The 25,832-nt window shown below is 40.4% G+C and overlaps 1 protein-coding gene across 8 annotated transcripts in view; it reads right to left on the bottom strand.

Moving 5' to 3' along the window:
* Window positions 1–25,832, bottom strand: part of DENND1B (DENN domain containing 1B) — a 270,596-nt gene that overhangs the window by 132,091 nt on the left and 112,673 nt on the right. For all 8 annotated transcript variants that reach the window (XM_024976901.2, XM_059875836.1, XM_024976899.2 and 5 more), the window contains 4 exons: window positions 25,345–25,394; window positions 22,527–22,646; window positions 11,987–12,056; window positions 4,335–4,415 (listed from right to left, as the gene is read on the bottom strand). In XM_024976901.2, the coding sequence (XP_024832669.1) occupies window positions 4,335–4,415; window positions 11,987–12,056; window positions 22,527–22,646; window positions 25,345–25,394 (321 nt within the window). The remainder of the gene's footprint in view (window positions 1–4,334; window positions 4,416–11,986; window positions 12,057–22,526; window positions 22,647–25,344; window positions 25,395–25,832) is intronic.

Consider the following 25,832-nt stretch of genomic DNA (forward strand, 5'->3'; position numbering starts at 1 on the left):
GTGTGGATAACAACAGACTGTGGAAAATTCTTAAAGAGATGTGAATACCAGAACACCTTACCTGCCTCCTGAGAAACCTGTATGCAGGTCAAGAAGCAACAGTTAGAACCGGACATGGAACAACAGACTGGCTCCAAATCGGGAAGGAGTATGTCATGGCTGTATATTGTCACCCTGCTTATTTAACTTATATGCAGAGTACATCATGTGAAATGCTGGACTGGATGAAACACAAGCTGGAATCAAGATTGCCGGGAAAAATATCAATGACCTCACATGTGCAAATGACACCACCCTTATGGCAGAAAGCGAAGAAGAACAAAAGAGCCTCTTGATGAAAGTGAAAGAGGAGAGTGAAAAAGTTGGCTTAAAACTCAACACTCAGAAAACGAAGATCATGGCATCCGGTCCCATCACTTCATGGCAAATAGATGAAGAAACAATGGAAACAGTGTCAGACTTTATTTTTTTTGGCTCCAAAATCACTGCAGATGGTGACTGCAGCCATGAAATTAAAAGACACTTGCTCCTTGGAAGAAAAGTTATGACCAACCTAGAAAGCATATTGAAAAACAGAGACATTACTTTGCCAACAAAGGTCTGCTAGTCAAAGCTATGTTTTTTTCAGTAGTCATGTATGGATGTGAGTTGGACTATAAAGAAATCTGAGTGCCAAAGAATTGATATTTTTGAACTGTGGTGTTGGAGAAGACTCTTGAGAGTCCCTTGGACTGCAAGGAGATGCAACCAGTCCATTCTGAAGGAGATCAGCCCTGGGATTTCTTTGGAAGGAATGATGCTGAAGCTGAAACTCCAGTACTTTGGCCACCTCATGCAAAGAGTTGACTCACTGGAAAAGACTGATGCTGCAAGGGACTGGGGGCAGGAGGAGAAGAGGACAACAGAGGATGAGATGGCTGGATGGCATCACCGACTCGATGGACATGAGTCTGAGTGAACTCCAGGAGTTGGTGATGGACAGGGAGGCCTGGCATGCTGCAATTCATGGGGTCACAAAGAGTCGGACAAGACTGAGCGACTGAACTGAACTGAACATTAAAATAGCTTTTCATGGTATATCTAAATACCTCAAAAAAAGTTAACTTGCTTGCCTCATATCACACGTTTAGTGACTTTTTTTTTTTTAACCAAAATCTTCTAGTCTTTAGGTATTAAGAAGCCTAGACATCTTTGACTTACACTTATCAATAAAGGTGAAGTTTTTCAATGTCCAATATTTCTGATATGTATTTTTATAAGACATTTACTCTTGAACAAATATGATAATCAAACTTAGAGAATACACTTTCATTTCTCGACTCTCTGTAGTAACTGCCTCTACAATCTTAGCACCTACAGTATATTTATTCACTATTTAAAAAAGTGTTAGAATCACATTATAAATACAACTCTGTCGAAGAAAAACATCGATTTTTAGAAAACCGATTCTTTCTTCTTACTCTTGTGTATTTTTGGTTGTTGTTTCTACCTCCTTCCGACTCACCGTGAACCTGCACTCCACTGGCTTCAATGACAACAAATCTGAGCTCCTCCCTGACTGGTCCCCTCCTCCAGCCCGTCCTCCCTCTGCTCTCTGCCCTGCAGCCCCTCCTCCCTGACTGCTCTCCATCCTTCAGCCCCTCTTCCCTCTGCTCTCCATCCTCCAGCCCCTCCTCCCTCTGCTCTCTGCCCTCCAGCCCCTCCTCTCTGACAGCTCTCCGCCTTCCAGCCCCTCCTCCCTGACTGCTGTCCGTGTCCTCCTGCCCTTCCTCCCTGACTGGGCTCTGCCCTCCAGCCCCTCTTCCCTCTGCTCTCTGCCCTGCAGCCCCTCCTCCCTCTACTCTCCACCCTCCAGCCCGTCCTCCCTGACTGCTCTCCATCCTCCAGCCCCTCCTCCCTCTGCTCTCCATCCTCCAGCCCCTCCTCCCTCTACTCTCCACCTTCCAGCCCCTCCTCCCTGACTGCTCTGCGTCCTCCAGCTCCTCCACCCTGATGGCTTTCCATCCTCCTACCCCTCCTCCCTCTGCTCTCCCTCCTCCCTCTGCTCTCCCTCCTCCAGCCCCTCCTCCCTCTGCTCTCCCTCCTCCAGCCCCTCCTCCCTCTGCTCTCCTCTCCACCCCAGGCCCTCGCCACTGCTCCGTCCTCTCTGCATCTTGGCCTTTAAATCACCCAGGCCTACAACCATGTCTGCAGACAACTCCCAGATAAGGGTGGAAAATCCAGGGTATCCTTCGCTTTCCAGCCCCCGACTGCTGATCATTTCCACTAGGACACTAAGCAACACATGAGGATGCAGAGGGGCAGAGGCCACCCTGTGTTGCTGGGCGAGGAAACCGCTCACAAAGACGGGTCCTGAGCTAGCTCCAGAGTAAAGCTGGGTGGTCCACACAGAGGCATCAGTAAGAGGGGAACGTCGCTCACAAAGATGGGGCCTGAGCTAGCTCCAAAGTGAGGCAGGTGGTCCACACAGAGGCGTCAGTAAGAAGGGAAGGTCACTCACAAAGATGGGTCCTGAGCTAGCTCCAGAGTGAGGCGGGCGGTCCACACCGAGGCCTCAGTAAGAGGGGAAGGTGTGCCACCAGGAAAGCACATCGTCTACTCAAGAAGATGGATGAACACAACACTGTGACCAGAGTAGAGAATCAATTTAGGGGGAGAAAAGTGAGACATAAAAGTGGAAAGCTGGACGGAGGCTAACAAGTGGGTGGTCCTGAAAGGCCAGGAGTCTGGACAAATTCTACAGAAAACAGGGCAACTATTAAAGGTTGTCGTCAGGGCACTTTATAGCTTAATAGTCGCATGCATGCACGCTCAGTCATCAGACTCTTTTGAGACCATATGGACTACAGCCTGCCAGGCTCCTCCATCCATGGGATTCTCCAGGCAAGAATACTGGAGTGGGTTGCCACGCCCTCCTCCAGGGGATCTTCCCAACCCAGGGATCGAACCCAAGTCTCTGGCATTGCAGGCAGGTTCTTTACCATATGAGCTACCAGGGAAGCCAAGAACACTGGAGTGGGTTGCCATTTCCTCATCCACGGGATCTTCCCGACCTATGGATCAAACCCAGGCCTCCTGGGTCTCCTGCATTGGCGGGCAGGTTCTTTACCTCTGAGCTACTGGGGAAACCCTTATATAGTTGAAGGAAGTTTAATCTGATAGTCTTTTACAGAAAGGACTAGGAGGAGAAACTGTAGACTACTGACTGTTATTAAGTGTTGAGCAGCCAGACGAGGTGCTGACGCTAGAAACAGGAAGAATGAAATCACTGTTATCAAACAACATGACACGGGGAAATTTAAGCAAGAAGAAAGTTATTACCAGAGAAAGAATATAAAATGGCTAACAGTGTCCTGATCTTGCAAAAAGAACTCCAAAAGACCTATTAACACTATTATAGACATTTCAGACTGCTTTTTCCTTCCATTTCTCCTGCATCATTATATATTTTTCCTTTTTTAATTAGGATATTTTACTCTTACTTTGGAAGAAGCAAAATCAACATAGGTAAATTTTAACATTCTATTTGGTATGCCAAATTGATTAAAACATCTGTATTTCGTGGTTGTTAATTCTCAACACTTACAGAGCCTCCCAAAGGACTAGTGTGATTTTTGTTATACACAGCACAGTTTATTAAAAGTTTCAGTAGTAAATAATCTGTACCACCAATGCTTACTGCTTCAACAAACTCACTTTTATTCCCAGTGTTTGGTGATTATACTAAAAGATGTATTGAAGAATGGGAAAAAAGGAGATTTTTCACCCAGAATCTTTGTCATCTAGTTGGTTATGAGGTGTACTCTCAACGCTTACTGTGTACTGTTTTCATTTTACGAGGGCCACTGTACACATGGGGCTTCCCTGGTGGATCAGACGGTAAAGAATCTGCCTGCAATGAAGGAGACCCAGGTTCAATCCCTGGGTCGAGAAGATCCCCCAGAGAAGGGCATGGCAACCCACTCCAGTATTCTTGCCTGAAGAATCCCATGGACAGAGGAACCTGGTGGGCTACACTCATTGTTTGGGGCAGGGAGGGGAGTGGGTTTCCTTATTATGGATAGATTCTACCTGAAAACCAATGTTCCTCACAACCAAAATATTCTCACAGATTTGGTTATGTTTGGCATATAATTTTTTTAAAAATCTATGATTTAACAACTACCAAGATATACCTCTAACAAATCATGTTATGATAGTTAAAGCGTATCAGAGAGCCTCAGTATCTCTAGGTGGTAAAGTCAGCACCGGCAGAAAAGTCTCCCCGGGAGGTGACTCGGCAAGGTTTCTACACCACTGTGGCTCAAAGCATCAAATACGGACTCAGGACTCACCACACTCAAGTTGACAGGGGTGTTTGCCTTCGGTACTGGATGGTTATAGAGAGATCTCAGAGTTTCATTCAAATCGTCTTCCTAGAGTTAAAAAAAAAAACAAAAAAAGTGCATTTTATAAATGAAATACAATTAAGTAAAAACAATTAAAACTGCTTGACAAAATCATTCGTTGCGCCCACTCACGTCAGACACGTTTTACACACAGGCGGACCCTGGAGAAACGGCGGGCGCAGCTCTAGACCACGCTAACAAGCGAATATAGCAATAACATGATCTCGTCAAATTTCTGGCTTCCTAGTGCGTATAAAAGTTGTTTACACTACTCTGTAGTCTATTAAATGTACAATACCATCATGTCTTAAAAAAAAAAAGTCATACCTTAAGTTAAAATACTTTATTGCTAAAAAATGCTAACCACCATCTGAGCCTCCAGCGAGTCATAATCTTTTCCCTGGTAGAGGGTCTGGCCTCGATGCGGACGGTGCTGACGGATCAGGGTGATGGATGCTGAAGGCTGGGGTGGCTGTGCCAATGTCTAAAATACGACCACGTGAAGTTTGCGGCATCAACTGACTCTCCCTTTCATGAACCATCTCTCTGCAGCCTGCGGCACTGCTGACTGCATTCACCCACAGTAGACCTTCTTTCAAACCTGGAGCTGATCCTCTCCAACCCTGCTGCTGCTTCATCAATGAAGCTCACGCAATGTTCTGGAGCTGATCCTCTCCAACCCTGCTGCTGCTTCATCAATGAAGCTCACGCAATGTTCTGGAGCTGATCCTCTCAAACCCTGCTGCTGCTTCATCAATGAAGCCCATGCAATGTTCTGCACCCCTTGTTGTCATTTCAACAGTCTTCACAGCATCCGGATTCCGTCTCAAAAAGCCACTCTCTTTGCTCATCGATAAGAAGCAACTCATCTGTTAGAGTTTTATTATGAGGACTGCAGCAACTCAGACACATCTTCATGCTCCACTTCTAGTTCTCTTGCTATTTCTGCCACATCTGCAGTTACTTCCACCAATGAAGTTCCGAATTCTGCCAACTTAAAGTCATCCAACTGGGCTGGAATTAACTTACTTAAGCTCTAGTGTACACTGGTATTTTGACCTTTCCCCATGAATCAAAAACGTTCTTAATGGTATCTAAAATGGTGAATCCTTTCCAGAGGGTTTTCGATTTACTTTGCCCAGATCCATCAGAGGAATCAATACCTGTGGTAGCTGCAGCCTTCAGAAATGTACTTTTTAAATGTGTGGTGTGCGTGCTCAGTCGCTAAGCTGTGCCACACTCTGTGACCCCTTGGACAGGAGCCTACCAGGCTCCTCTGTCCATGGGACTTTCCAGGGAAGAATACTGGAGGGGAAAAAGGAGAAAAAAAAAAAGGATACTGGAGTGGGTTGCTATTTCCTTCTCCAGGGGATGTTCCCATCCCAGGGATCAAATCAGTGTCTCCTGCATCTCCTGCTATTTTTTAAACAATATGATAATATGACTTAATAACTAATAAATATAATAAAGTTTAAATAATTATAAAAAGTCAAAATTACTCCTTGATCAATGGGCTGAAGAATGAATGGTGTGTTAGCAGGCATGAAAGAAAAAAAAAAAACAAAACAATATTGTCATCCACATCTATCAAAGCTCTTGGGTGAAGTCCAAGTTTGATGCATTAACCAGAGCACTCAAAGCCAGTGTATGGGGACAACCCAGAGGGACGGGATGGGGAGGGAGTTAGAAGCGGGGTTAGGGACCTGGGGACACATGTACACCCATGGCTGATTCATGTCAATGTATGGCAAAAATCACAATACTATAAAGTAATTAGCCCCCAATTAAAATAAATAATTTTTTTTAAAAAGCTCTTGGGTGACTAGGTGCATTGTCAATGAACAGTAATATTTTGAAAGGAATTTTTTTTCTGAGCAGTATGTCTTAACACTGGGTTTAAAATATTGAGTAAACTATGCTGTCAACAGATGTGCTGTTAGTCTATTTGTAGAGCACAGACTGTGCATAATTCTTAGGAGATTCCAGGATTTTCAGAGGGTAAATGAACACTGGATTCGACTTCAAGTCACCAGTTGCACCAGTAGCCCCTGACAAGTGAGTCAGCCTGTCCCTGAAGCTTTGAAACAAGGCACTGACCTCTTCTCTCTGCTTGTGAAAGTCCTAGATGGCATCCTCCTGTAAAAGACTGTTTCATCTTTATCCACACTGAAAACCTGTTGTTCAGGGCAGCCACCTTCATGAATTATCTCAGCGAGGTCTTCTGGGTAACTTGCAGGAACTGCTGCTTTACCTTACACTTTAATGCTATGGAGACAGCCTCCTTCCTTAATCCTCATGAACCGACCTCTGCCAGCTTTGATCTTTCCTTCTGCAGCCTCTTCAGCTCTCTCAACCTCCAGAAATTGGAGAGAGGCAGGGGCTTGCTCTGGATGGGGCTTTGGCTTGAAAGAATGTTGTGACATCTAGTCTGACAGTCTATTTAGACCACCAAGGCTCTCCCCGTATCAGTAATATGTAAGGCTGTTTTGCTTTCTGATTTCTGTGTTCACTTATGTAGTACTTTTAATTTGCTTTAAGCATTTTTCCTTTGCATTTGCAACTTGGATAACTGGTGCAAGAGGAATGCTTGCATTTTCCATTTTAATTTTAAAATGACAAACTTAATTTTTAAGAAATAGGTACAACTTAAGTAAGATTGGTGTGCTAAGATGCAACTTTGATGAAAGATGCAACATTCTAAACATTTCTCTTCTAGGTAGCCCCTGGTCACTACTCAGCCCATGATAAATGGGTTTATATAAAATGTATAACAGATCTACTTTATGGGATTTGCTTAACAGTAAGACATGGAACAACAGACTGGTTCCACATAGGAAAAGGAGTATGTCAAGGATGTACATTGTCACCCTGCTTATTTAACTTATATGCAGAGTACATCATGAGAAACGCTGGACTGGAAGAAGCACAAGCTGGAATCAAGATTGCCGGGAGAAATATCAATAACCTCAGATATGAAGATGATACCATCCTTATGGCAGAAAGTGAAAAGGAACCAAAAAGCCTCTTGATGAAAGTGAAAGAGGAGAGTGAAAAAGATGGCTTAAAGCTCAACATTCAGAAAACGAAGATCATAGCATCTGGTCCCATCACTTCATGGGAAATAGATGGGGAAACAGTGGAAACAGTGTCAGACTTTATTTTTGGGGGCTCCAAAATCACTGCAGATGGTGAATGCAGCCTTGAAATTAAAAGATGCTTACTCCTTGGAAGGAAAGTTATGACCAACCTAGATAGCATATTCAAAAGCAGAGACATTACTTTGCCAACAAAGGTCTGTCTAGTCAAGGCTATGGTTTTTCCAATGGCCATGTATGGATGTGAGAGTTGGACTGTGAAGAAGGCTGAGCGCCAATGAATTGATGCTTTTGAACTGTGGTGTTGGAGAAGACTCTTGAGAGTCCCTTGGACTGCAAGGAGATCCAACCAGTCCATTCTAAAGGAGATCAGTCCTGGGTGTTCTTTGGAATGACTGATGCTGAAGCTGAAACTCCAATACTTTGGCTACCTCATGCAAAGAGTTGAGTCATTGGAAAAGACCCTGATGCTGGGAGGAATTGGGGGCAGGAGGAGAAGGGGACGACAGAAGATGAGATGGCTGGATGGCATCACTGACTCGATGGACGTGAGTCTGAGTGAACTCTGAGAGTTGGTGATGGACAGGGAGGCCTGGCGTGCTGCGATTCATGGGGTCGCAAAGAGTCGGACCTGACTGAGCGACTGAACTGAACTGACTGAATGTACCCTGACGTGCACGCTTCAGTTTTCTGAGCTTCGCATACAAACCCAGTAATAAATGCAGGCAGGACGCTCTGCACACACAGCTCTATCCCTTCTCTCTCTGTTGTGTGTACTCTCAGCCTCTCTTTATTATGATAAGAGAATACAGTGAAGGCAAAAGCAGGTAATCATTTTAAGGGATATGGATATGAGACACATGATTTCTCCCAATTTCTCTTCTAACTTGACTATGAAAACTTAATGCAGATCTCTATAAATGTTTGTAAAAGTGTGCACTCAAAACTGCCTATCTGGAATTCTCTCTAGAATGACCTAAAAAGACGGACATTAAAGCATTCATCACTGGACCATCCAGGCAGTGAAATACACCACAGGGTATTCTGGAAGATACTGATGTTGTCTATACAAAATTCTTATAGTTACATACATTTTTTAAAGTCTAGCATTTTACAGTTCTTGGCAGTTGCTTGATATTGATCAGATAAGGATAACTGATTCTGAAATGTAAATTCCAATCTATTAATAAATAACCTGTGGCACTGGATTAAAAGTGTAAAGAAAAATTATTACACTCATACATTTATTTCCAGCTACTGAACGAATACTATGAACTTAAAATATTTTTCCCCTCTAATTAGCAACACAAATGTAGTCTCCCTCATTTCCTCTTCTAAGAAAACCATAGTATTTTCTTTTCTATATTCCAGTATTAGATACAGTCTCAGGGAGCACATGCCGTATACCAAGTCGTCAATGAGTTTCCGAAACTAATCAAAACTTGGACAAGTAATGCGAGTGATGTTGGCTCCACATGTTTACTCAGAAATTATCACGAGAGAGTATTCTGGTCTTGAGTTTTCAATGCAGTAGTTGAATATTTCCAGTTATTTCCAGTCATTTTCTTAGGCAGACGAATGACTGAATGGCTGAAACATAAAATTGTTCAAGTGTAAAATTACCTTCTAGTGAATATTTCACAGAATTAAGCACATCAAGGGTAGAGAAGGAAGTATTTACATACATGCACACAAACTCTGGACTTTTGACACACACTAAAACACTACTGCTATTATAATAATAAAATCAGATTGCCAAATTATGAGATTGCTCACCCTAAGAGTAAATCTATTTTCTTAATTTATTAATAATCCATTTTTTGGCATTCAGCAAGGGGTTTTTAATTAATTATTTATTTTACTTTACAATATTGTATTGGTTTTGCCACACACTGACTTGAATCTGCCATGAGTGTACATGTGTTCCCCATCCTGAACCCCCCTCCCACCTCCCTTCCCATCCCATCCCTCTGGGTCATCCCAGTGCGCCAGCCCCAAGCACCCTGTCTCATGCATCAAACTATGGACTGGAGATTCATTTCACATATGATATTTTATATGTTTCAATGTCATTCTCCCAGATCATCCCACCCTCGCCCTCTCCCAGAGTCCAAAAGACTGTTCAACACATCTGTGTCTCTTTTGCTGTCTCGCATACAGGGTAATTCTATTTAGTAAAAAGCATCTGGAGTAGTATTTGCACTGAATTTAGGTCTGTTTTTAAAGATATTTACATTGAATCTTAAAAGTTGAGTGTTTTACCAGTAATCACGAGTGAGTGACCTAAACTCCTAAAAGACAACTGTGTGGAGTTACATCCTAGGAAATTTAAGCAGCTCCAAAATGCAGGAAGGTCCATCAGGTGTACAAAAGGGGGACCAGACAAGCCAGGGAGGATATCAGATGCCAGATCACGAAGCTTCTATTGTGCTAGTCTGCACACGTTTAAATTTCATTCTAAGAAAAAAGAAGGCGCTGAAAGTATTACAAGCAGGAAAAGGACACTAGTGGGTTCAGGAAGATCATTCTCAGAGATAAGAATACGGTGGGCTACAGTCCATGGGGTTGAAGAGGCAGACGCAACTGAATGACGAAACACTTTATTTTACGTTTTAAAAATTATCATCCCACAGATGTTCATTAATTCAAGGCAAACTTCAGTTTCTGTTTTGCGTTTATTTTTTTAAGAAAAAAGGATAAAGATATAAAAATAAATGTAAGAGCTAAAACTCTTGGAAGGAAAAAAGAGAGCTTCATGACACTGTATTTGAAAATCATTTTTTGACATGACACCAAAAGCACAGAACAAAAGAAAAAAAGAAGATAAGTTTTTCCTCTTTAAAGTTCAAAAATTGTGTACAGCAAAGGACACTATCAACAAAGTAAAAAGGCAACCCATGGAATGGGAGAAAATATTTGCAGATGACATATCTGACAATAACTGAATATATAAAAAGCTCCCACTCCTCAACAGCAATATGAAAATACAGTTAAAAAATGGCAAAGGACTGGAATAAAATTTCAGCAAAGAAGATATTTAATAACCAATAAACACAGGAAACAACTCTATACTGCTAATCTTTAGGGAAATGCACATTAAAACCACATTTATATACTACTTCACACCCATTAGAATGGCAATTATCAAAACAAAACAAAAAATAAGAAGTCTCAAGGAGGGTGTGGGAAAACTGGAAACCTGTGTGTTGCTGCTGGAAATGTAAATTTATGAAACCACTGTGGAAAACGTTATGGCAGTTCTTCAGAAAATTAAGCATAGAATTACAATACTATTCAGCAATTCTACTTCCGGGTATATACTCAAAAGATCTGAATACACAGACTCAAACAGGTATTTGCACACCCGTGTTCATAGCAGCTTTGCTCACAAGAGCCAAAGATGGAAGCAACCCAAGTGTTCATCTGCTGCTGCTGCTGCTAAGTCGCTTCAGTCATGTCCGACTCTGTGCAACCCCATAGACAGCAGCCCATTAGGCTCCTCTGTCCCTGGGATTCTCCAGGCAAGAATACTGGAGTGGGTTGCCATTTCCTTCTCCAATGCATGAAAATGAAAAGTCAAAGTGAAGTTGCTCAGTTGTGTCCGACTCTTAGCAACCCCATGGACTGCAGCCCAAGTGTGTGAACAGACTACTACTCAAACTTAAACAGGAAGGGAACTTTGACATATGCCACAATATGGATGGAACTCGAAAACATGAAGTGAAATAAGCCAGTCACAGAAGGATCTGTATTGTATCATTCTAGTTATAGGAGGTGGCTATTGTTCAGTCGCTCAGTCATGTCCAACTATTTTCGAACCCACGGACTGCAACACTCCAGGCTTCCCTGTCCTTCACTATCTCCTGGAGTTTGCTCAAATTCTTCCATTGAGTCAGTGATGCCATCCAGCCATCTCATCCTCTGTCGTCCCCTTCTCCTGCCTTCAATCTTTTCCCGAATCAGGTCTCTTCCAGTGAGTAGGCTCTTTGCACCAGGTAGCCAAAGTACTGGAGCTTCAGCGTCAGCATCGGTCCTTCCAATGAATATTCAAGGTTGATCTCCTTTAGGATGGACTGGTTTGATCTCCTTGCAGTCCAAGGGACTTTCAAGGGTTTTCTCCAACGCCACAATTTGAAAGCATCAGTTCTTCGGTGCTCAGCCCTTTACATGGTTCAGCTCTCACATACAGAGAAGTCTAATGGAAAAACCACAGCTTCGACTAGACAGACCTTTGTTGCCAAAGTGATGTCTCTGCGTTTAGTATGCCGTCTAGGTTTATCAGAGCTTTCCTTGCAAACAAGGACCAAGTGTCTTTTAGTTTAATGGGTACAGAGATTCAATTTGAGAAGTAAAAAGGTTATAAAGATGTTGGTATTGACTGCAAAACAATATGAATGCACTTAATGGTACAGAACTGTACACTTAAAGATGGTTAAAATGGTAAATTTCATATTATGTGTATTTTACCACAATTTTTAAAATAGGGAAAAACACAGAGCTTACCAGTTCCTTAGTCAAGTAATCTGCCAGAGTATTCAGAAGCTTGTAATATACTTCAAACCATGGCAGGTAACTGTAAAATAATAATAATAGTAACTTAAAAATATGTCTGTGTATATGTATGTGTATATATATATATATGTATGTATCATTTAGAATTAAGAAAGAAGACAGCAAAATAAACATCAAATTTATATTATTTCAAACAGGTTGATCCTGGAGGGCAAAAAAGAACAATACCCACATTCTCTTTAATGTTACAGTAAGATTTTACATATAATCCATTATTAGCTTTCATAAAATAATCAGAATCCAAAATTCCATTATAAAGGTTATTCATTAGAGACTTCTATTTTATGTTAGAAACACCTAACATCACTTAGCCCCATTTCATGGTAGGTATGGTCTGAGTGTTCCAGAAGCTGTCATTGAATAAGCATTTACCACTGATATAAGATATAATATAAAATAAAAACTAATTTTAAAAAGCTTTTAAAACAAAGACATAAAGACACAATCATTTCTCTTCAAATATTGCAGAATTGAATATATAAAAAATAGAATTATGTGCTTAATTAAATCAATTCCTCAGAAACTGATGTTTATATAAGATGATAAATTTCAAAATAAATATCATTACAAGTAAGACTATTTTAAAAGCTGTTATTACAAATAGCATTTAAGTATCAAAAACACATATAATTTAAAATTCCTTTCAATTCATTTTGCTAGACACAAATATAATTAACTTTATGAAACCATAATGCTAAATCCAAAATCAACTGTACAAAATAAAATCTGTACTCGTTTTCAAATTAAGGTATGTATATTTAAAATCTATCCAAAGGTTTTAATTGTTTATCAAAATGTAAACTTCTCATATATAAGAGTGAATCACAAAACACACCAGTATAGTTAATTATCAATTAACAAATACTCATTTTTTTCTTCAAAGAATGACTACAACAGAAAAATTTTCAAGAGAAAACACTGTGATACTTTTAATACACAAATATATACTAACAAGAGTTTTGATAAATTTTTTAAATTTAAAAATCAGTGACTAGAGCTTAGGAACACAGCTTTCCTTCCACCTGTTTTCATGTAACGTCTGATTATCTGATGTGACTGTTGATGATGCATTTTAATCAGGAGTTGCCTAAAGCCATGAGAGGAGAACAGTCAGGTCACCCATGGTAACTTTCCTCAGCAGCATGCTCTATCTATCTACATTTGCTCAGTCACGACCAACTCTCTGCAACCCCATGGTCTGTACCCTGCCAGACTCCTCTGTCCCTGGGGATTCTCCAGGCAAGAACACTGAAGTGGGCTGCCATTCCCTTTTCCAGGGGATCTTCCTAACCCAAGGTTCGAACCCGGGTCTCCCGAATTGCAGGCAGATTCTTTACTGTCTGAGCCACCAGGAAAGCCCATGTTGCAGAATGCTATAGAGTTCTTTAAAATGATCATTACAAACAGTTAAGTAAGGGTTTGGAAGATGGCTGTCACTATCTACCAACTTCTTGTTAAATCTAATAGTACACTGAATACATCTATTGTTCTACGTGCCTTTTGTAAATGACACTGCAATGAGTATGAATGAATGAAAGAGCATAAATTAATGAGGAAAGACAAATGCAACAGAAAGTACCACAGGTGAACACAGGTGAGCAGCCTCATGAAGGTGATAAGCAAACAAAAATAACAGATTCAGCTGTGAGAGCAAACCGAAACCTGACGTCAACAGAAGGGAGAAGGGCCGCTAGCCAACAGCCCGGCCCCACGGAGCCCAAAACACTGCTCTGGGAATCTCTCAAAGGAAGAAACACCTCCAAGGCCCTGTATCTTCTTGCAGGTGAGACCCACCACCGCTCATACAATGGTACTCATTCAGTTCCATGCCTCTATCTTAAATACAAAGTAACAGTCCAACCACCAGATATTTGAGGAAATACAGACGTGAATACAAACATAAAAGGAACTCCAAGTACACAGAGACAATACAGACAGGTGAGAGTTCCAAAACTTGTCATTAATATCCTTAGAAGCTGAATAAACAGCAGGATGCCATTAAACAAAACACAGTCTAAGGAGAAAGAAGTGAAAAAAGCAGTTTATTAGACAAGAAAGAGTTCTTAGAAATTCAAAATACAAATGCTGAAAAAAATTAAAATCAATAGAAAAGTTAGAAACTACATCAAGAATATCTCCTAAGGACTAGAATAAAGAGACAAACTGATGGAAATAGGAATAAATATTAAAATGTCAGCATATCAATCTCAACTGTCATGCAGTTGACTAACAGCAGTTCTTAGAAAGGAGGGGAAAAAATAAATTTCTTTTTAAAAATTACTGGAATATCCCAGAACTTTAGACATGAATCTCCATGTTGAAAGCACCCCCGGGTTAACTATAAAATAAATGAGCCCAACCAGACAATCACAGTGAAATTTCAGAACAGAAGTAGAAAGCACCTAAGACTTTCCAAAGAGAGAAAACAGGTCGCATACAAAGGCGCAGAATCCCAAATGTCCCGGAACGCCTCGCTCAACAGCAGCTCTGGGAAGTCAGCAAACACGCCTCCCAAAGGCAGAGGACATACCCCTTGCAATCTAGAACTCTCTGCCCAGAGAAATTATCAGTCAAGTGTGGAGACAGGCTGAAAGCATTTTCAGTCTTTCTGGGACTCAAAAATTCACCTTCTGCATAATATTTTGGGAGAGCAACAAAATGGAGGATTGAGCAGAAATGAGGAATACGCGGATATACAGACAAGGAATCGGATCCCAGGGAAGAACAGGGAAGTCTAAGGACGGGTGTGCCAACACCTGGAGAGCCACAAGTCCAGATCGAAATGGGGGTGAGGGACCGGGGAAGGGTGTGGTGGGGTAGGGGTTACAACAAGCCGACAGCTTCACGCGGGAGCCTGGAAAATCCTGGGTGGAACATGCGCCAAAGCTCTGACAGCCTGGGGGAAATCTGACAATCAGAAGTTAGTCAGTTAGCATTGGTAATCCCAATTTGGTAGCTCAGTTGGTAAAGAATCCATCCACCTGCAGTGCAAGAAACCCCGGTTCAATTCCTGGGTCAGGAAGATGCCCTGGAGAAAAGATAGCCTACCCACTCCAGTACTCTGGGGCTTCCTTGGTGGCTCAGCTGGTAAAGAATCTGCCTGCAATGTAGGAGACTTGGGTGTGATCCCCGGGTTGAGAAGATCCCCTGGAGAAGGGAAATGCTACCCACTCCAGTATTCTGACCTGGAGAATTCCAAGGATGGTGTAGTCCATGGGGTCGCAAAGAGTTGCACACGACTGAGTGGCTTTCACTTTCACTTTTTAACTCTAACGCAGGCTTCCCTGGTGGCTCAGATGGTAAAGAATCTGATGCAATGTAGGAGACTTGGGTTCGATCCCTGGTTTGGGAAGATCCCCTGGAGAAGGACATGACCACCCACTCCAGCATTCTTGTCTGGGGAATTCCATGGACAGAGGAGCCTGGTGGGCTACAGTCCAAGTGGTCGCAGAGAGTCAGACACAACTGAGAGGCTAACACTTTCAAACTCTTAACATTTCAGATGGTTAATCTATTTTCTACCATATCTTTCACTTATAAAAACAAACAAACAAAAACACGACCTTCAAGATTACTGTTTTTAGATTACCAACTCAATACCATGCAAATTACCAATCCTATTCTTTATATTCACTATAATGCAATGAAATAACGTTCATGAGGGATGGTCTGCCAAGAAACAAGGTAGTTCCTAGATACACTAGTTTCTTTCATTTGTAGTTGTTTCATAGTCACATTTCAACTTTCCATGGCCTGAAGAAACTGGTATTTCAAGAAAATTTCAATGTGTTATACAGTTCAGATCTCTATGCTCAGATAAACTGAGACCTAATCTATTCAAGGAACATGCTGGTCCTGTTTTTTTTTTTTTCCCCCTGCTCTTAAGATCTTAAGATAAAGCAAGATGCATTGATTTTAGCTGGTTTGCATAGCCACTTATTAATCCTTAACATTGTTATTTCATCTTACTCACATAACGTGGAACCTTGTTTAAACCTCCTTCCTTGACCACTATAAAAATAAGATATGTAATAAATATCTCATAATTAAAACTTATTGCAAAGTGAGAGAATCCTTTTTTTCCCTAGACCAAATTTTCTGTTTTTTCTCATCTTTACATTATTACTTCTCATTGGTTATCTTCAACTTTCAATTTCCTTTCAAATTATGAAGGGAACTGGAACCCAATTTTTCATTAAGAAGCTTATACAAGGGCTTCCCTGGTGGCTCAGCAGTAAAGAATCCACCTGCCAGTGCAGGAGGCACGGGCTCAGTCCCTGACCCAGGAAGACCCCACACGCCGTGCAGGAGCTAAACCCAAGTGCCACAGCTGCTGAGCCTGTGCTCTGGAACCCGGGAGCCGCAAGGACTGAGCCCGAGTCCACAGCAACTACTGAAGCCCACGGGCCCCAGAGCCAGGCTCCAGAACAAGAGACGCCACTCCGAGGAGAAGCTCTCACACCACAGCTGGAGAGCAGTCCCCGCTCACCACGACTGGAGAAAAGCCCATGCAGCAATGCAGACCCAGCGCAGCCAAATATAAATAAATAAATAAAATTAGTCTAAAAGAAAGAAGCTTATACAAAAAATATATATATTTATTTGTAAGATTATGGACCTGTTTTTGAAAATGAAACAAAATGAATTAATAATTGATTAATAGTTTACTTTAAAAAATTCAACAGTGCTAGGTATTTGGGAGTTACTATTACGTTTTATTATCTCCAAGAATATTTTCACTGAACTGCATCCTGATGCCAAGCTATGTTTGATCTCTATACGGGGCATGGTGGATTTTGTTCTCGCGTTGATCCAACATTTGACTCTACCATATTCAGATCACTGCTGGACACCAGGATGTTTTATAACCTCCTCTAACATGACTTCATCTATAAATCAGACTGTCGTAATTTAAAAAGACTAGTACAACAAGGCTTCCACCTATGGATATTTCCCACAGTCATCTCTAAGGCTCCATCATGCTTTGTTATTTCTATCTGGACAGTAAGAGTTACTAGTCAGGTCTATGTCCATCTAGAAGTAGAGAGCAGAATCTAAATATGAGCGACTCCTCATATTTATTGGAAGTACAGAAAATATTGATAAAACTTCTTAGGCACTCACTGTGTATAAAAATACACTAGGTACTTGACATGCGTTCTCTCACATAATTCTTATAATAATGCTGTGATGTGTATCTGACTATACTAAGGTAAGACAACTGCATTCAGGGCCACAGAGCTACCGAACAGCAAGCCTGAGATTAGCACTCCAACTGAGCAACAGATGCTCAAGGCTCTAAAGTCAAGTCTCTTATAAAATTTATTTAACTAATGTCCAGAGCAGTATCTTTCTTTCTGTCTTTTATATTTTATGCAAACGTGCAAACTTCCCAACAGATACACATTTCGATTTGATTCTTTCACTTAACACATCAGTAATTCCTTCCGACTGTAGATTTTAGTACTGCTTGTTATGTTCATCACCACAGATAAAAATTTCTGAAAAGAATACGGCCTGCAACATGACACAAGATCTCTCATCAGACAACACACATCTAGCAACATCTCAGTATATTTCCATCCATAAGAAGACTGGCAACTCGTAGCTATCGTCTAGCCAGCATTTTCCTCTCTATAATTCGTTCCCGAGAGATAACGTGACTCTCTGTACCACAGCACTGCCTGACACACCAGTAAGCCCAGCACCATAAAGAACCGAGTTCAGTCACACATAGCGTGTTCTCCGTGAACACGCAATGGTTCTTAGTGATAACCAGCCCCTTTTAAGAGTACATATCTTTTTTTTTTTTTTTCATGAAAACATCACTTGTATCAAAGTGGACTACTCCGAAAGTCAGTCATGCTCCTAGGATGTCAGGGAAGCAGGGACATTTTCTGTTGCAAATAAACAGTAGCATCTGGAGTGGAGGCTGCAAACTGTCTACAAGCAGACCAATCTAGCCCACGGTCATACTGCTGTTTGGGCAACACTGCGGCTGCTGGACTGAACAAGCCGCCAACTTCTAAAAGAGGCGATTCACTGAAAACCTACATTTTCCTCTCTTACAAATCAAAAGAGCTGGCAGTGCTGGTCAAACTTTTTTTTTTTTTTTTTCCACTTTTCAGTAAAAATCTAGAGTTGAGTAACAGTTTATCTTTGGATGTGGTATGTGCCATTTCTATAGATCACCCCTGTTTCCCACTGTCAGCCAAACTTGCTTATCTCATTTTAGTCCCTGACCTGTGTCTACAGGTAACTGAATTCGCCACCCCTGATACAGACAACTGGACAACGTGAAGTCCTGCTCACTTTATATGTGATGACAAAATGGTCCAGGGTACACCAAGGAGTCAGTGAGTCAAATATTTTAACAAGGTTCCACTGCACACTTTAAAAACAAAAAGTGTGCTCAAAAAAATGCACACACACACGTGTAATAAACACTATATATTATGTAAGCTAGCCTTGCTCAGATAAGAAATGCTACTCCCATGTTTTTATTTTAGTGGTTTCTTAGATAATTTTCAAATATGTTCAAAGCAATTAATTTTTAACTCATGTATAAACTCCTATTATCATTAAGTCAGAGTAAGTTTTCACTAAATTTTACAGTCCCAAAGATGTTCAAAATTTCTTAACCACCAAACACAAACATCCCAGAAAGCTGTTAAAAATGTATTCAACATATAATGACTAGATAAAATGTTTTACTTGAGTTTTATAAAACTGAAAATGTCATTCTTTAGCAAAAGATTCCTGTGACTCTCATAGTCTTGTAAATATACATAAATGTAAAACAGAGACATTAGAACCAAATCATTTTAAAACAGAAAACAGGAGGTTCTTCAAAGGTTAGTTATGAGATTATTTCCTTTTCATGAAGACGTAAGTAAGGCCAGGGACAGATGTCTCAGGAAAACCACAAGTCCACTGAACAGCAAGGAGACTTCCCCCACTTGGGCTCCCACTATCCTATTGAGCTGATAAAACTTTTACATCTAAAAGTCAAAGGTTAAATAAAGGAAAGGAAATGTTTTTTGTCAAGCAGTCAGGTAACTACTAACAGTCTCGGTGATCAGCAGGAACCTAACTCAGAGTAACCAAATAAAACTAAGGAAACTGCCTTTCCGTAGAAAAGCGTCTCATGTCTAGAGGCTGTTTTTCTGTCTGGAAAATTGACACAAAATGTGTAAAATTGAAACATGCTGCTTCTAAGGGACTTGCCTCAAGGAAGAGTGTGAAAGCCTCTGAGTTTGGTATGAGTCAGGGGCGGGGGGACTACAAAGGCACCAATCCCTAGTCTGTCTTCCTCGTGAGGGCACTTATTTCATTTTGAACCCATGGCGACAATTTTATAGTTGTAAAATTATGTTAATTAAATTAGAGAAAATACTATTTCTTGCATTTCTACTATCATACTAAAGCAATGCTAAATACAAACAATGGCACGATTTAAATTAATACTATTTCAGGGTATTTTTGAAATTTTGTTAAAGGAGGACAAATATGCTATAGAAAAAGCTAAAGCACACAAAATTCAAAATTTTATTAACTTTTATATTAAATTAACCTGAATTCTAATATTTTTTCTAAAAGGTGAATGAAACATATAGAAATTAAGTACACTCACTTCCAAATCTTATAATAGCATAAACCCAGTGGCTTATAAGCCACTTACATGGCTTAAAGCCATATAAGTTTTTTCAGTTTACAAAGGCTTCTATATATATTCATTCCTTTTACCAGCTGTGAATAAACACCACAGTTTATCAGTTGCATTTGATAGCATGGTGTACAGATTTCTAGTTTAAAATTATAACATAAATTTAAATTACTTTCAAATCTTATAATAGCATCATTCAGAATGCAAAGTAACTTTAAAGCATTATGTGCAAACTTTCTAGATCAGAACTCTAAGGATAGAGTCATTTTTATTAATAATCTATATAAATCACTTAGCAAAATGTTTGATTTATAGTAAACAAACACTAAGCGATGCTGCTGATAGTTTGCTATTATTAGTACTACCATGGCCATCTCTAACTTTGCTATTCAAGAAATCCAACACAGAGCTATTTTTTGCTATCTTAAAGAAAATTTACTACCAATCTGTACTTAATTTTACTTTGTATTAAAAATCTTAAACATGCTTAAGTGTATTCCACTTTCATTATGACTACTCTTGAAGGACCTAAAATATTTTAAACTATTAGATATCAACAAAAACTCAAGACATACAAGTTTTCTTTTAACATTTAGATCATTAAAACATGAACTAAGACATTAGATGGTAAAATAAATGAATAGATTTTTATGAAGATATAGTTGATCACAAAAGTAAACAATTTAAAGTATTTAACAGGATATCATAAAGACAACAGGATAAATTATTAATTTCTGTTAAAGGATCTTCAATCACCGATAATGAAAATGACCTATAAATAATCAATTCATTACCTCACAAGAGAATACCTAAAAATGTCATATGTTTCAACATAAATGCAATATTCTGCACAAAAGACAGCTTCAAGAGCAAGATACTAAAATTTTTCGTATCTGAAAGTCATAACATACTTCAGGTAAAGCCATAAGTAACTGATTTTAAAAACTATACTCCGAAAGGATATCATCTTTGTGCTAAGTCTCAACTTTTAAGAAAAGCCATATAGGTTTTTTCAGTTTATAAAGGCTTCTATATATATATATTCATTCCTTTTACCAGCTGTGAATAAACACCACAGTTTATCAGCTGCTAGCCAATAGGAAGATATATAAACAACTCTTTAATTATATCAGGAATTGATTTTGGTGGCAGTGAGTTGTAAAACAGATTCAAATATTACAGAGGAATGACATCTACAACTTACTCATAAATGGGTCAGCATAACAATAGAGACATGGAGAATGTGTGTGTGTGTGTGTGTGTGTGTGTACACATTGAGAGAGCAAGGTGGGGACAGACAGAAGCAGCTTAACAACTGTGAATCTTGGGCACGTGTAGACAAGAGTTCACAGTACTATTCCTGAAACTTACCTGCAAACCTAATTTTTTAATGAAAAGACTTAAAAATACCTAGAGAAAAATTAGAAAGCTCATACAGCCTCAGTCTTTGTTAGGGCAAACTTGTTTGGGGCAGAGGGTGACAGACCCCTTCCCGGTGTGGCTTTGGAACTTTCAGTATGAAGCACAAAGGTAAAGGAGCTCTCCCCACCCACTTCCCAGTCACTCCCAAACCCGCTGCCTAAAACGATGGTTTCAAATTAGAAGATCAGCCTACAGCTGAAGCATAACACGTTTCTGGATAAAACATCAACTTTTCAACACAATTGCTCCAGATTAAAGAGCTGAGCCTAAAGACAGGAACAGGAGCATCCACGCTCTACTACTCATAAAGCAGCTAAGTATTTGCTTCTGAATAAACACTGGGAAAAACTCTCCAACTCAAACACACATTCTGAGTAAATTTATAACTTAACCCTCAAAGAATGACAGGAATGTAGCTGAACAGCAAGTGAACAGAGTAGACATCAATATCACACCAATGTTCTTTTGTGATAATTATTCAATTGAGCCTTATTTCTTTTCCTAGGAGCATTTCTAGAGTCTAGCTTGACCAACACGTGTACTATAACTACAGTATATGACACACCTACATTTCTGAGTCATCAGGGAAGCTAACCTTCAGGACCTGCCCTCCTCAGCACCAGCAGCTCAGACTCAAGTCACAGAGACCTGCTCTCAACAGCCTCCCGAGCGCCGGGCGATGACGGAGGTGATGGGGGCAGGACAGGCAGGGCTGGTGAAACAGACTCAGGTCGCAGGAGACACCTGCTGCTCAGAGCCAGCTCAGGGCTGCTGGCTCAGCAACACCAGCGCCAGCGAGAGGAATGAGACACGTCAACTTTACGCAAAATTTCACTAAAACGTACAAGGTAAGAAGCATCTTCTAAAATTTTTAAAACACCATGCGGCCAAAGAAAGCGCCTCTGAGCACTTCTGCCCAGAAGCACCAGTCCACAATCTCTGTCTTAAACCACCAGTTCACCTTCAAGAATCCAAGTCATAGGTCAATAATAGAAAAGAGCACGTGCTAATTTAACCAGACTTTCCGCATGCTATTCAATATGTGAAACATGTGACCTGCTATTTTAAAAATTAACCCATAAAAAGTATTATTTACAAGAGCCAATGCTAACACAACACTGTAAGTCAACTTAATACTTAAAACTTCAATAAAATAATTTTTTTAAAAGAAGCCAATTCTACTCTTACTGGTAAACCTTTAAGCCTAACTGATGCTGTATACAGACAGTAAACAAAATTACTTTTCAGCTTAGCTGGATTTACAGAAAACAAAAAATACATACAAGCACATTTTTAAGCATCCCAAGCATACAGCAAAGTGCAACAGAGAGACACAGTTAACCTACAGTGTCCCCAAGAGCATTTTTCACGACACACACTCACCTCAGGATGCATAAGCAGATCTTGCCTCCTGCGGTGAGTCGGCAGAACCCAAACCTCTGTTTACTCTCAATGTCCGTCAGCACGAAGGCAAAGTGCTGTCCAACCTGATTCCGAGACGCTCTGAAATGCAGCAACGGAACAACATTTCAAGCCTCGTGTGAGAATCGTCTTAAAGAAAAGCAAGAGTCAGGCTATATGGACACGAGCCATTGTTTCCACATTTCAAGTCAGTTGGTTCTCAGAGCTGCGGTGATATTTTAAAACTAAAATGTATTCTTTTTAATGGCTGAGTAATACTCCATTGTGTATATGTACCACAGCTTTCTTATCCATTCATCTGCTGATGGACATCTAGGTTGCTTCCATGTCCTGGCTATTATAAACAGTGCTGCGATGAACATTGGGGTACACGTGTCTCTTTCCCTTCTGGTTTCCTCGGTGTGTATGCCTAGCAGTGGGATTGCTGGATCATAAGGCAGTTCTATTTCCAGTTTCTTAAGGAATCTCCACACTGTTCTCCGTAGTGGCTGTACTAGTTTGCATTCCCACCAACAGTGTAAGAGGGTTCCCTTTTCTCCACACCCTCTCCAGAGGGATGGTATGGGGAGGGAGGAAGGAGGAGGGTTCAGGATGGGGAACACATGTATACCTGTGGTGGATTCATTTCGATATTTGGCAAAACTAATACAATATTGTAAAGTTTAAAAATAAAATAAAATTAAAAATTAAAATTAAAATAAAATGAGTGTGAAATGTGTAAACTAAATCATGAATCAACACTTAATGAGTTGACCTACTCAATACATGCTAATACATGGCTGGAGAGTCATAAGGTGTCTTAACAGTAAGTTTTCACGTGCTTCAAGTGTTAAAGTGTTAGTTGTGTCTGACTCTGTGACCCCACAGACCGTAGCCCATCAGGCTCCTTTGTCCGTGGGATTCTTCAGGCAAGAATACTGGAGTGGGTTGCCATCTCCTCCTCCAGGGGATCTTCCTGACCCAGGGATCGAGCCCAGGTCTCCTGCGCTGCAGGCAGACTCTTGACCAGTGTTTGGTAAATTCCAGCAACACTAGTCATGGCATGCCAGGGGAGTGCCCCGGGGCTGCCCACACAGCAGGGTGTGTCACGTCCAGTCTGCTGGCAACCCAGCCAACTCTCTTGAATTGATTCTTCTGTTGACATTCTCACTCAATAAAGTCCCATACAAATTACTATTGGCATTTCTTTCTAGCATTCTCTTCTAGAGCTACCTATATCCTGGTAATAAGTTTCCAAGTACAAAATAAGAATACAATTCCCATGAACAAAGCTTACTACAAAGAATTTCAGCTAATGTTGACCCAAGTGTCAGACGGTCATCGTATGTGTCAGGCTGCCATGGAAGGTGAGGTCGAAGTCCCTACACTGAATCTTCATTATTTAAAATACACAAATACATTTCCCGTTACTAGCCATGACCTTGCCATTAGACAGCAACAACTGAACATCCGCTTCCTTGATGCAAAATAAAATTTCTAGGACGCCTAAATTTTGGCTTGGAAATGGTGAGCGAATCATGTGCAACGAAATAAGTTACTTTCTCCTACTGTCCCAACACTGCAAATCATTTTCAACTGTCAGGAAATATTGTATTTCAAATGCTGAACGTCTGAAGAACACACTTTTACATGCAAGGTGGTTTTTTTTTAAACAAGCTTCAAAATAATCTACCCTGAGTACAGCCTGAATGCTGCATGCTCAAGGTGAAGCTGTGGGCACATATTATAGCAGATTGGAAACCATCTCCCTTCATGGAAAAAAAAAACAAAATAATACCTGTCTTGTTCATAGATTGACAATGCCAGTAAATTACAGTCCACTCTAAAAAAAATTTAAAAAACCGCCTCTGGTGTCGAATGTGCCCTCTCGTGCCCAGTGCTCGCAATTTACTGCCATAGCTTTGCTTCCTTTATCTCATCTTTGCTATTAACTTGGAAACTGCAACTTTAGTGGACACCACTGATTCTCCACAAAAGAGCTATGCTTATCAGCATCAATGAGTCCATCATTCGAAAGGCTTTATCTTTAACGCTGTACAATTTTAGATTTTTACCCATCTTGACTTTTAGCAAAATATTTTCCTAAGATAAATTTTCTTTTAAAGTTGCCTTACAGCATACTCTTTTAAAAAATAACTGGTGTTAGGGTGTGAAAAATCACATGAAAAACAATAAATGATCTGTTTTATGCTCAAAGAGCTATATATGCTGCAGCATTCCTGTCACAACCCAGGTAATACTCTATTCATTCAGCATTTGTTCAGTAAAATACAAACATAATGAGATTTTCAAAACTGCTAGGTAAGAGGGTGTCTGTGCAGCCTTTGGTAATATTGCACTATTTCTATAAAGCTATTTGTGGGAGACAACCAGCCATGAGTTTTACAATATCACACAGATGGTCTTTTCAATCAGGGTGAAGTGACACAGAAACTGGGACATATACATCTAATTTTAAAAGACACAATTCTAAGGCTCTGATAAAGGACATATGAATGTTCTTTTTCCTCCGAGTGCTTACAATATGTACCTGAAGAACAAAAGGAAGAAATGGAACCTTGAGACTAATCCCAACTGGCCACAGTGGAGAACAACAGAAGATAGAGTGGTTTAGAAGCCTTCTCCATTTCAAATATTATTTGATTTTGAACCTCTTGTGTTTTTTGTTAGAGGCAGTGAGGAAAAGTACATTTCATTTCATAGAGAAGACACAGGTAATAATTCTACAGTGCTTACTAAGGCAGGCTCCGGTTATCTTAAACGATGACTTATACTGTACCTTTCAACGTCAAAGGGGAAGCAGAACTTTGGCACAGTCTGTAGTACTTCCTGTGAATGCAAATTTTAAAAAAAGCTTTAGAATGTTTGTAAAGATGCAGTTAAAACTTCTTTTGAGACATTTTTAGGGGAAAAAAGTTGTTTTTTTTTTTTTTTAAAGAAAAATAGCAGAGGTTCCTAGATTAAAATAATTGATTATTAAAAAGGAATTAAGTGTGTGCTTCGGCAGATTGCGCTGACAATGCCTCGGAAGCCCCTGGAGGGAGAGGCCTGGCCTGAGGGCATTAACACCCCTCACGTCCCCGCTGGGACTCCCTTCAACAAGGCCATATGGATTTTACGAGAAGCGCTGCACCATATGGGTAAGCTGCGTCTGTGGCTACTGGTACCGCAGGCCAGCCAGGGGGACTTCTGACAGATCCTGGCTCAGAACATAAATGTTGTTTCAATTAAAATGCAGGCAGAGAAAAGGGAATGAGGTTGGCAGCA

The sequence above is a fragment of the Bos taurus genome, chromosome 16, assembly GCF_002263795.3.
Source record: "Bos taurus isolate L1 Dominette 01449 registration number 42190680 breed Hereford chromosome 16, ARS-UCD2.0, whole genome shotgun sequence".
Classification (NCBI taxonomy): domain Eukaryota; kingdom Metazoa; phylum Chordata; class Mammalia; order Artiodactyla; family Bovidae; genus Bos; species Bos taurus.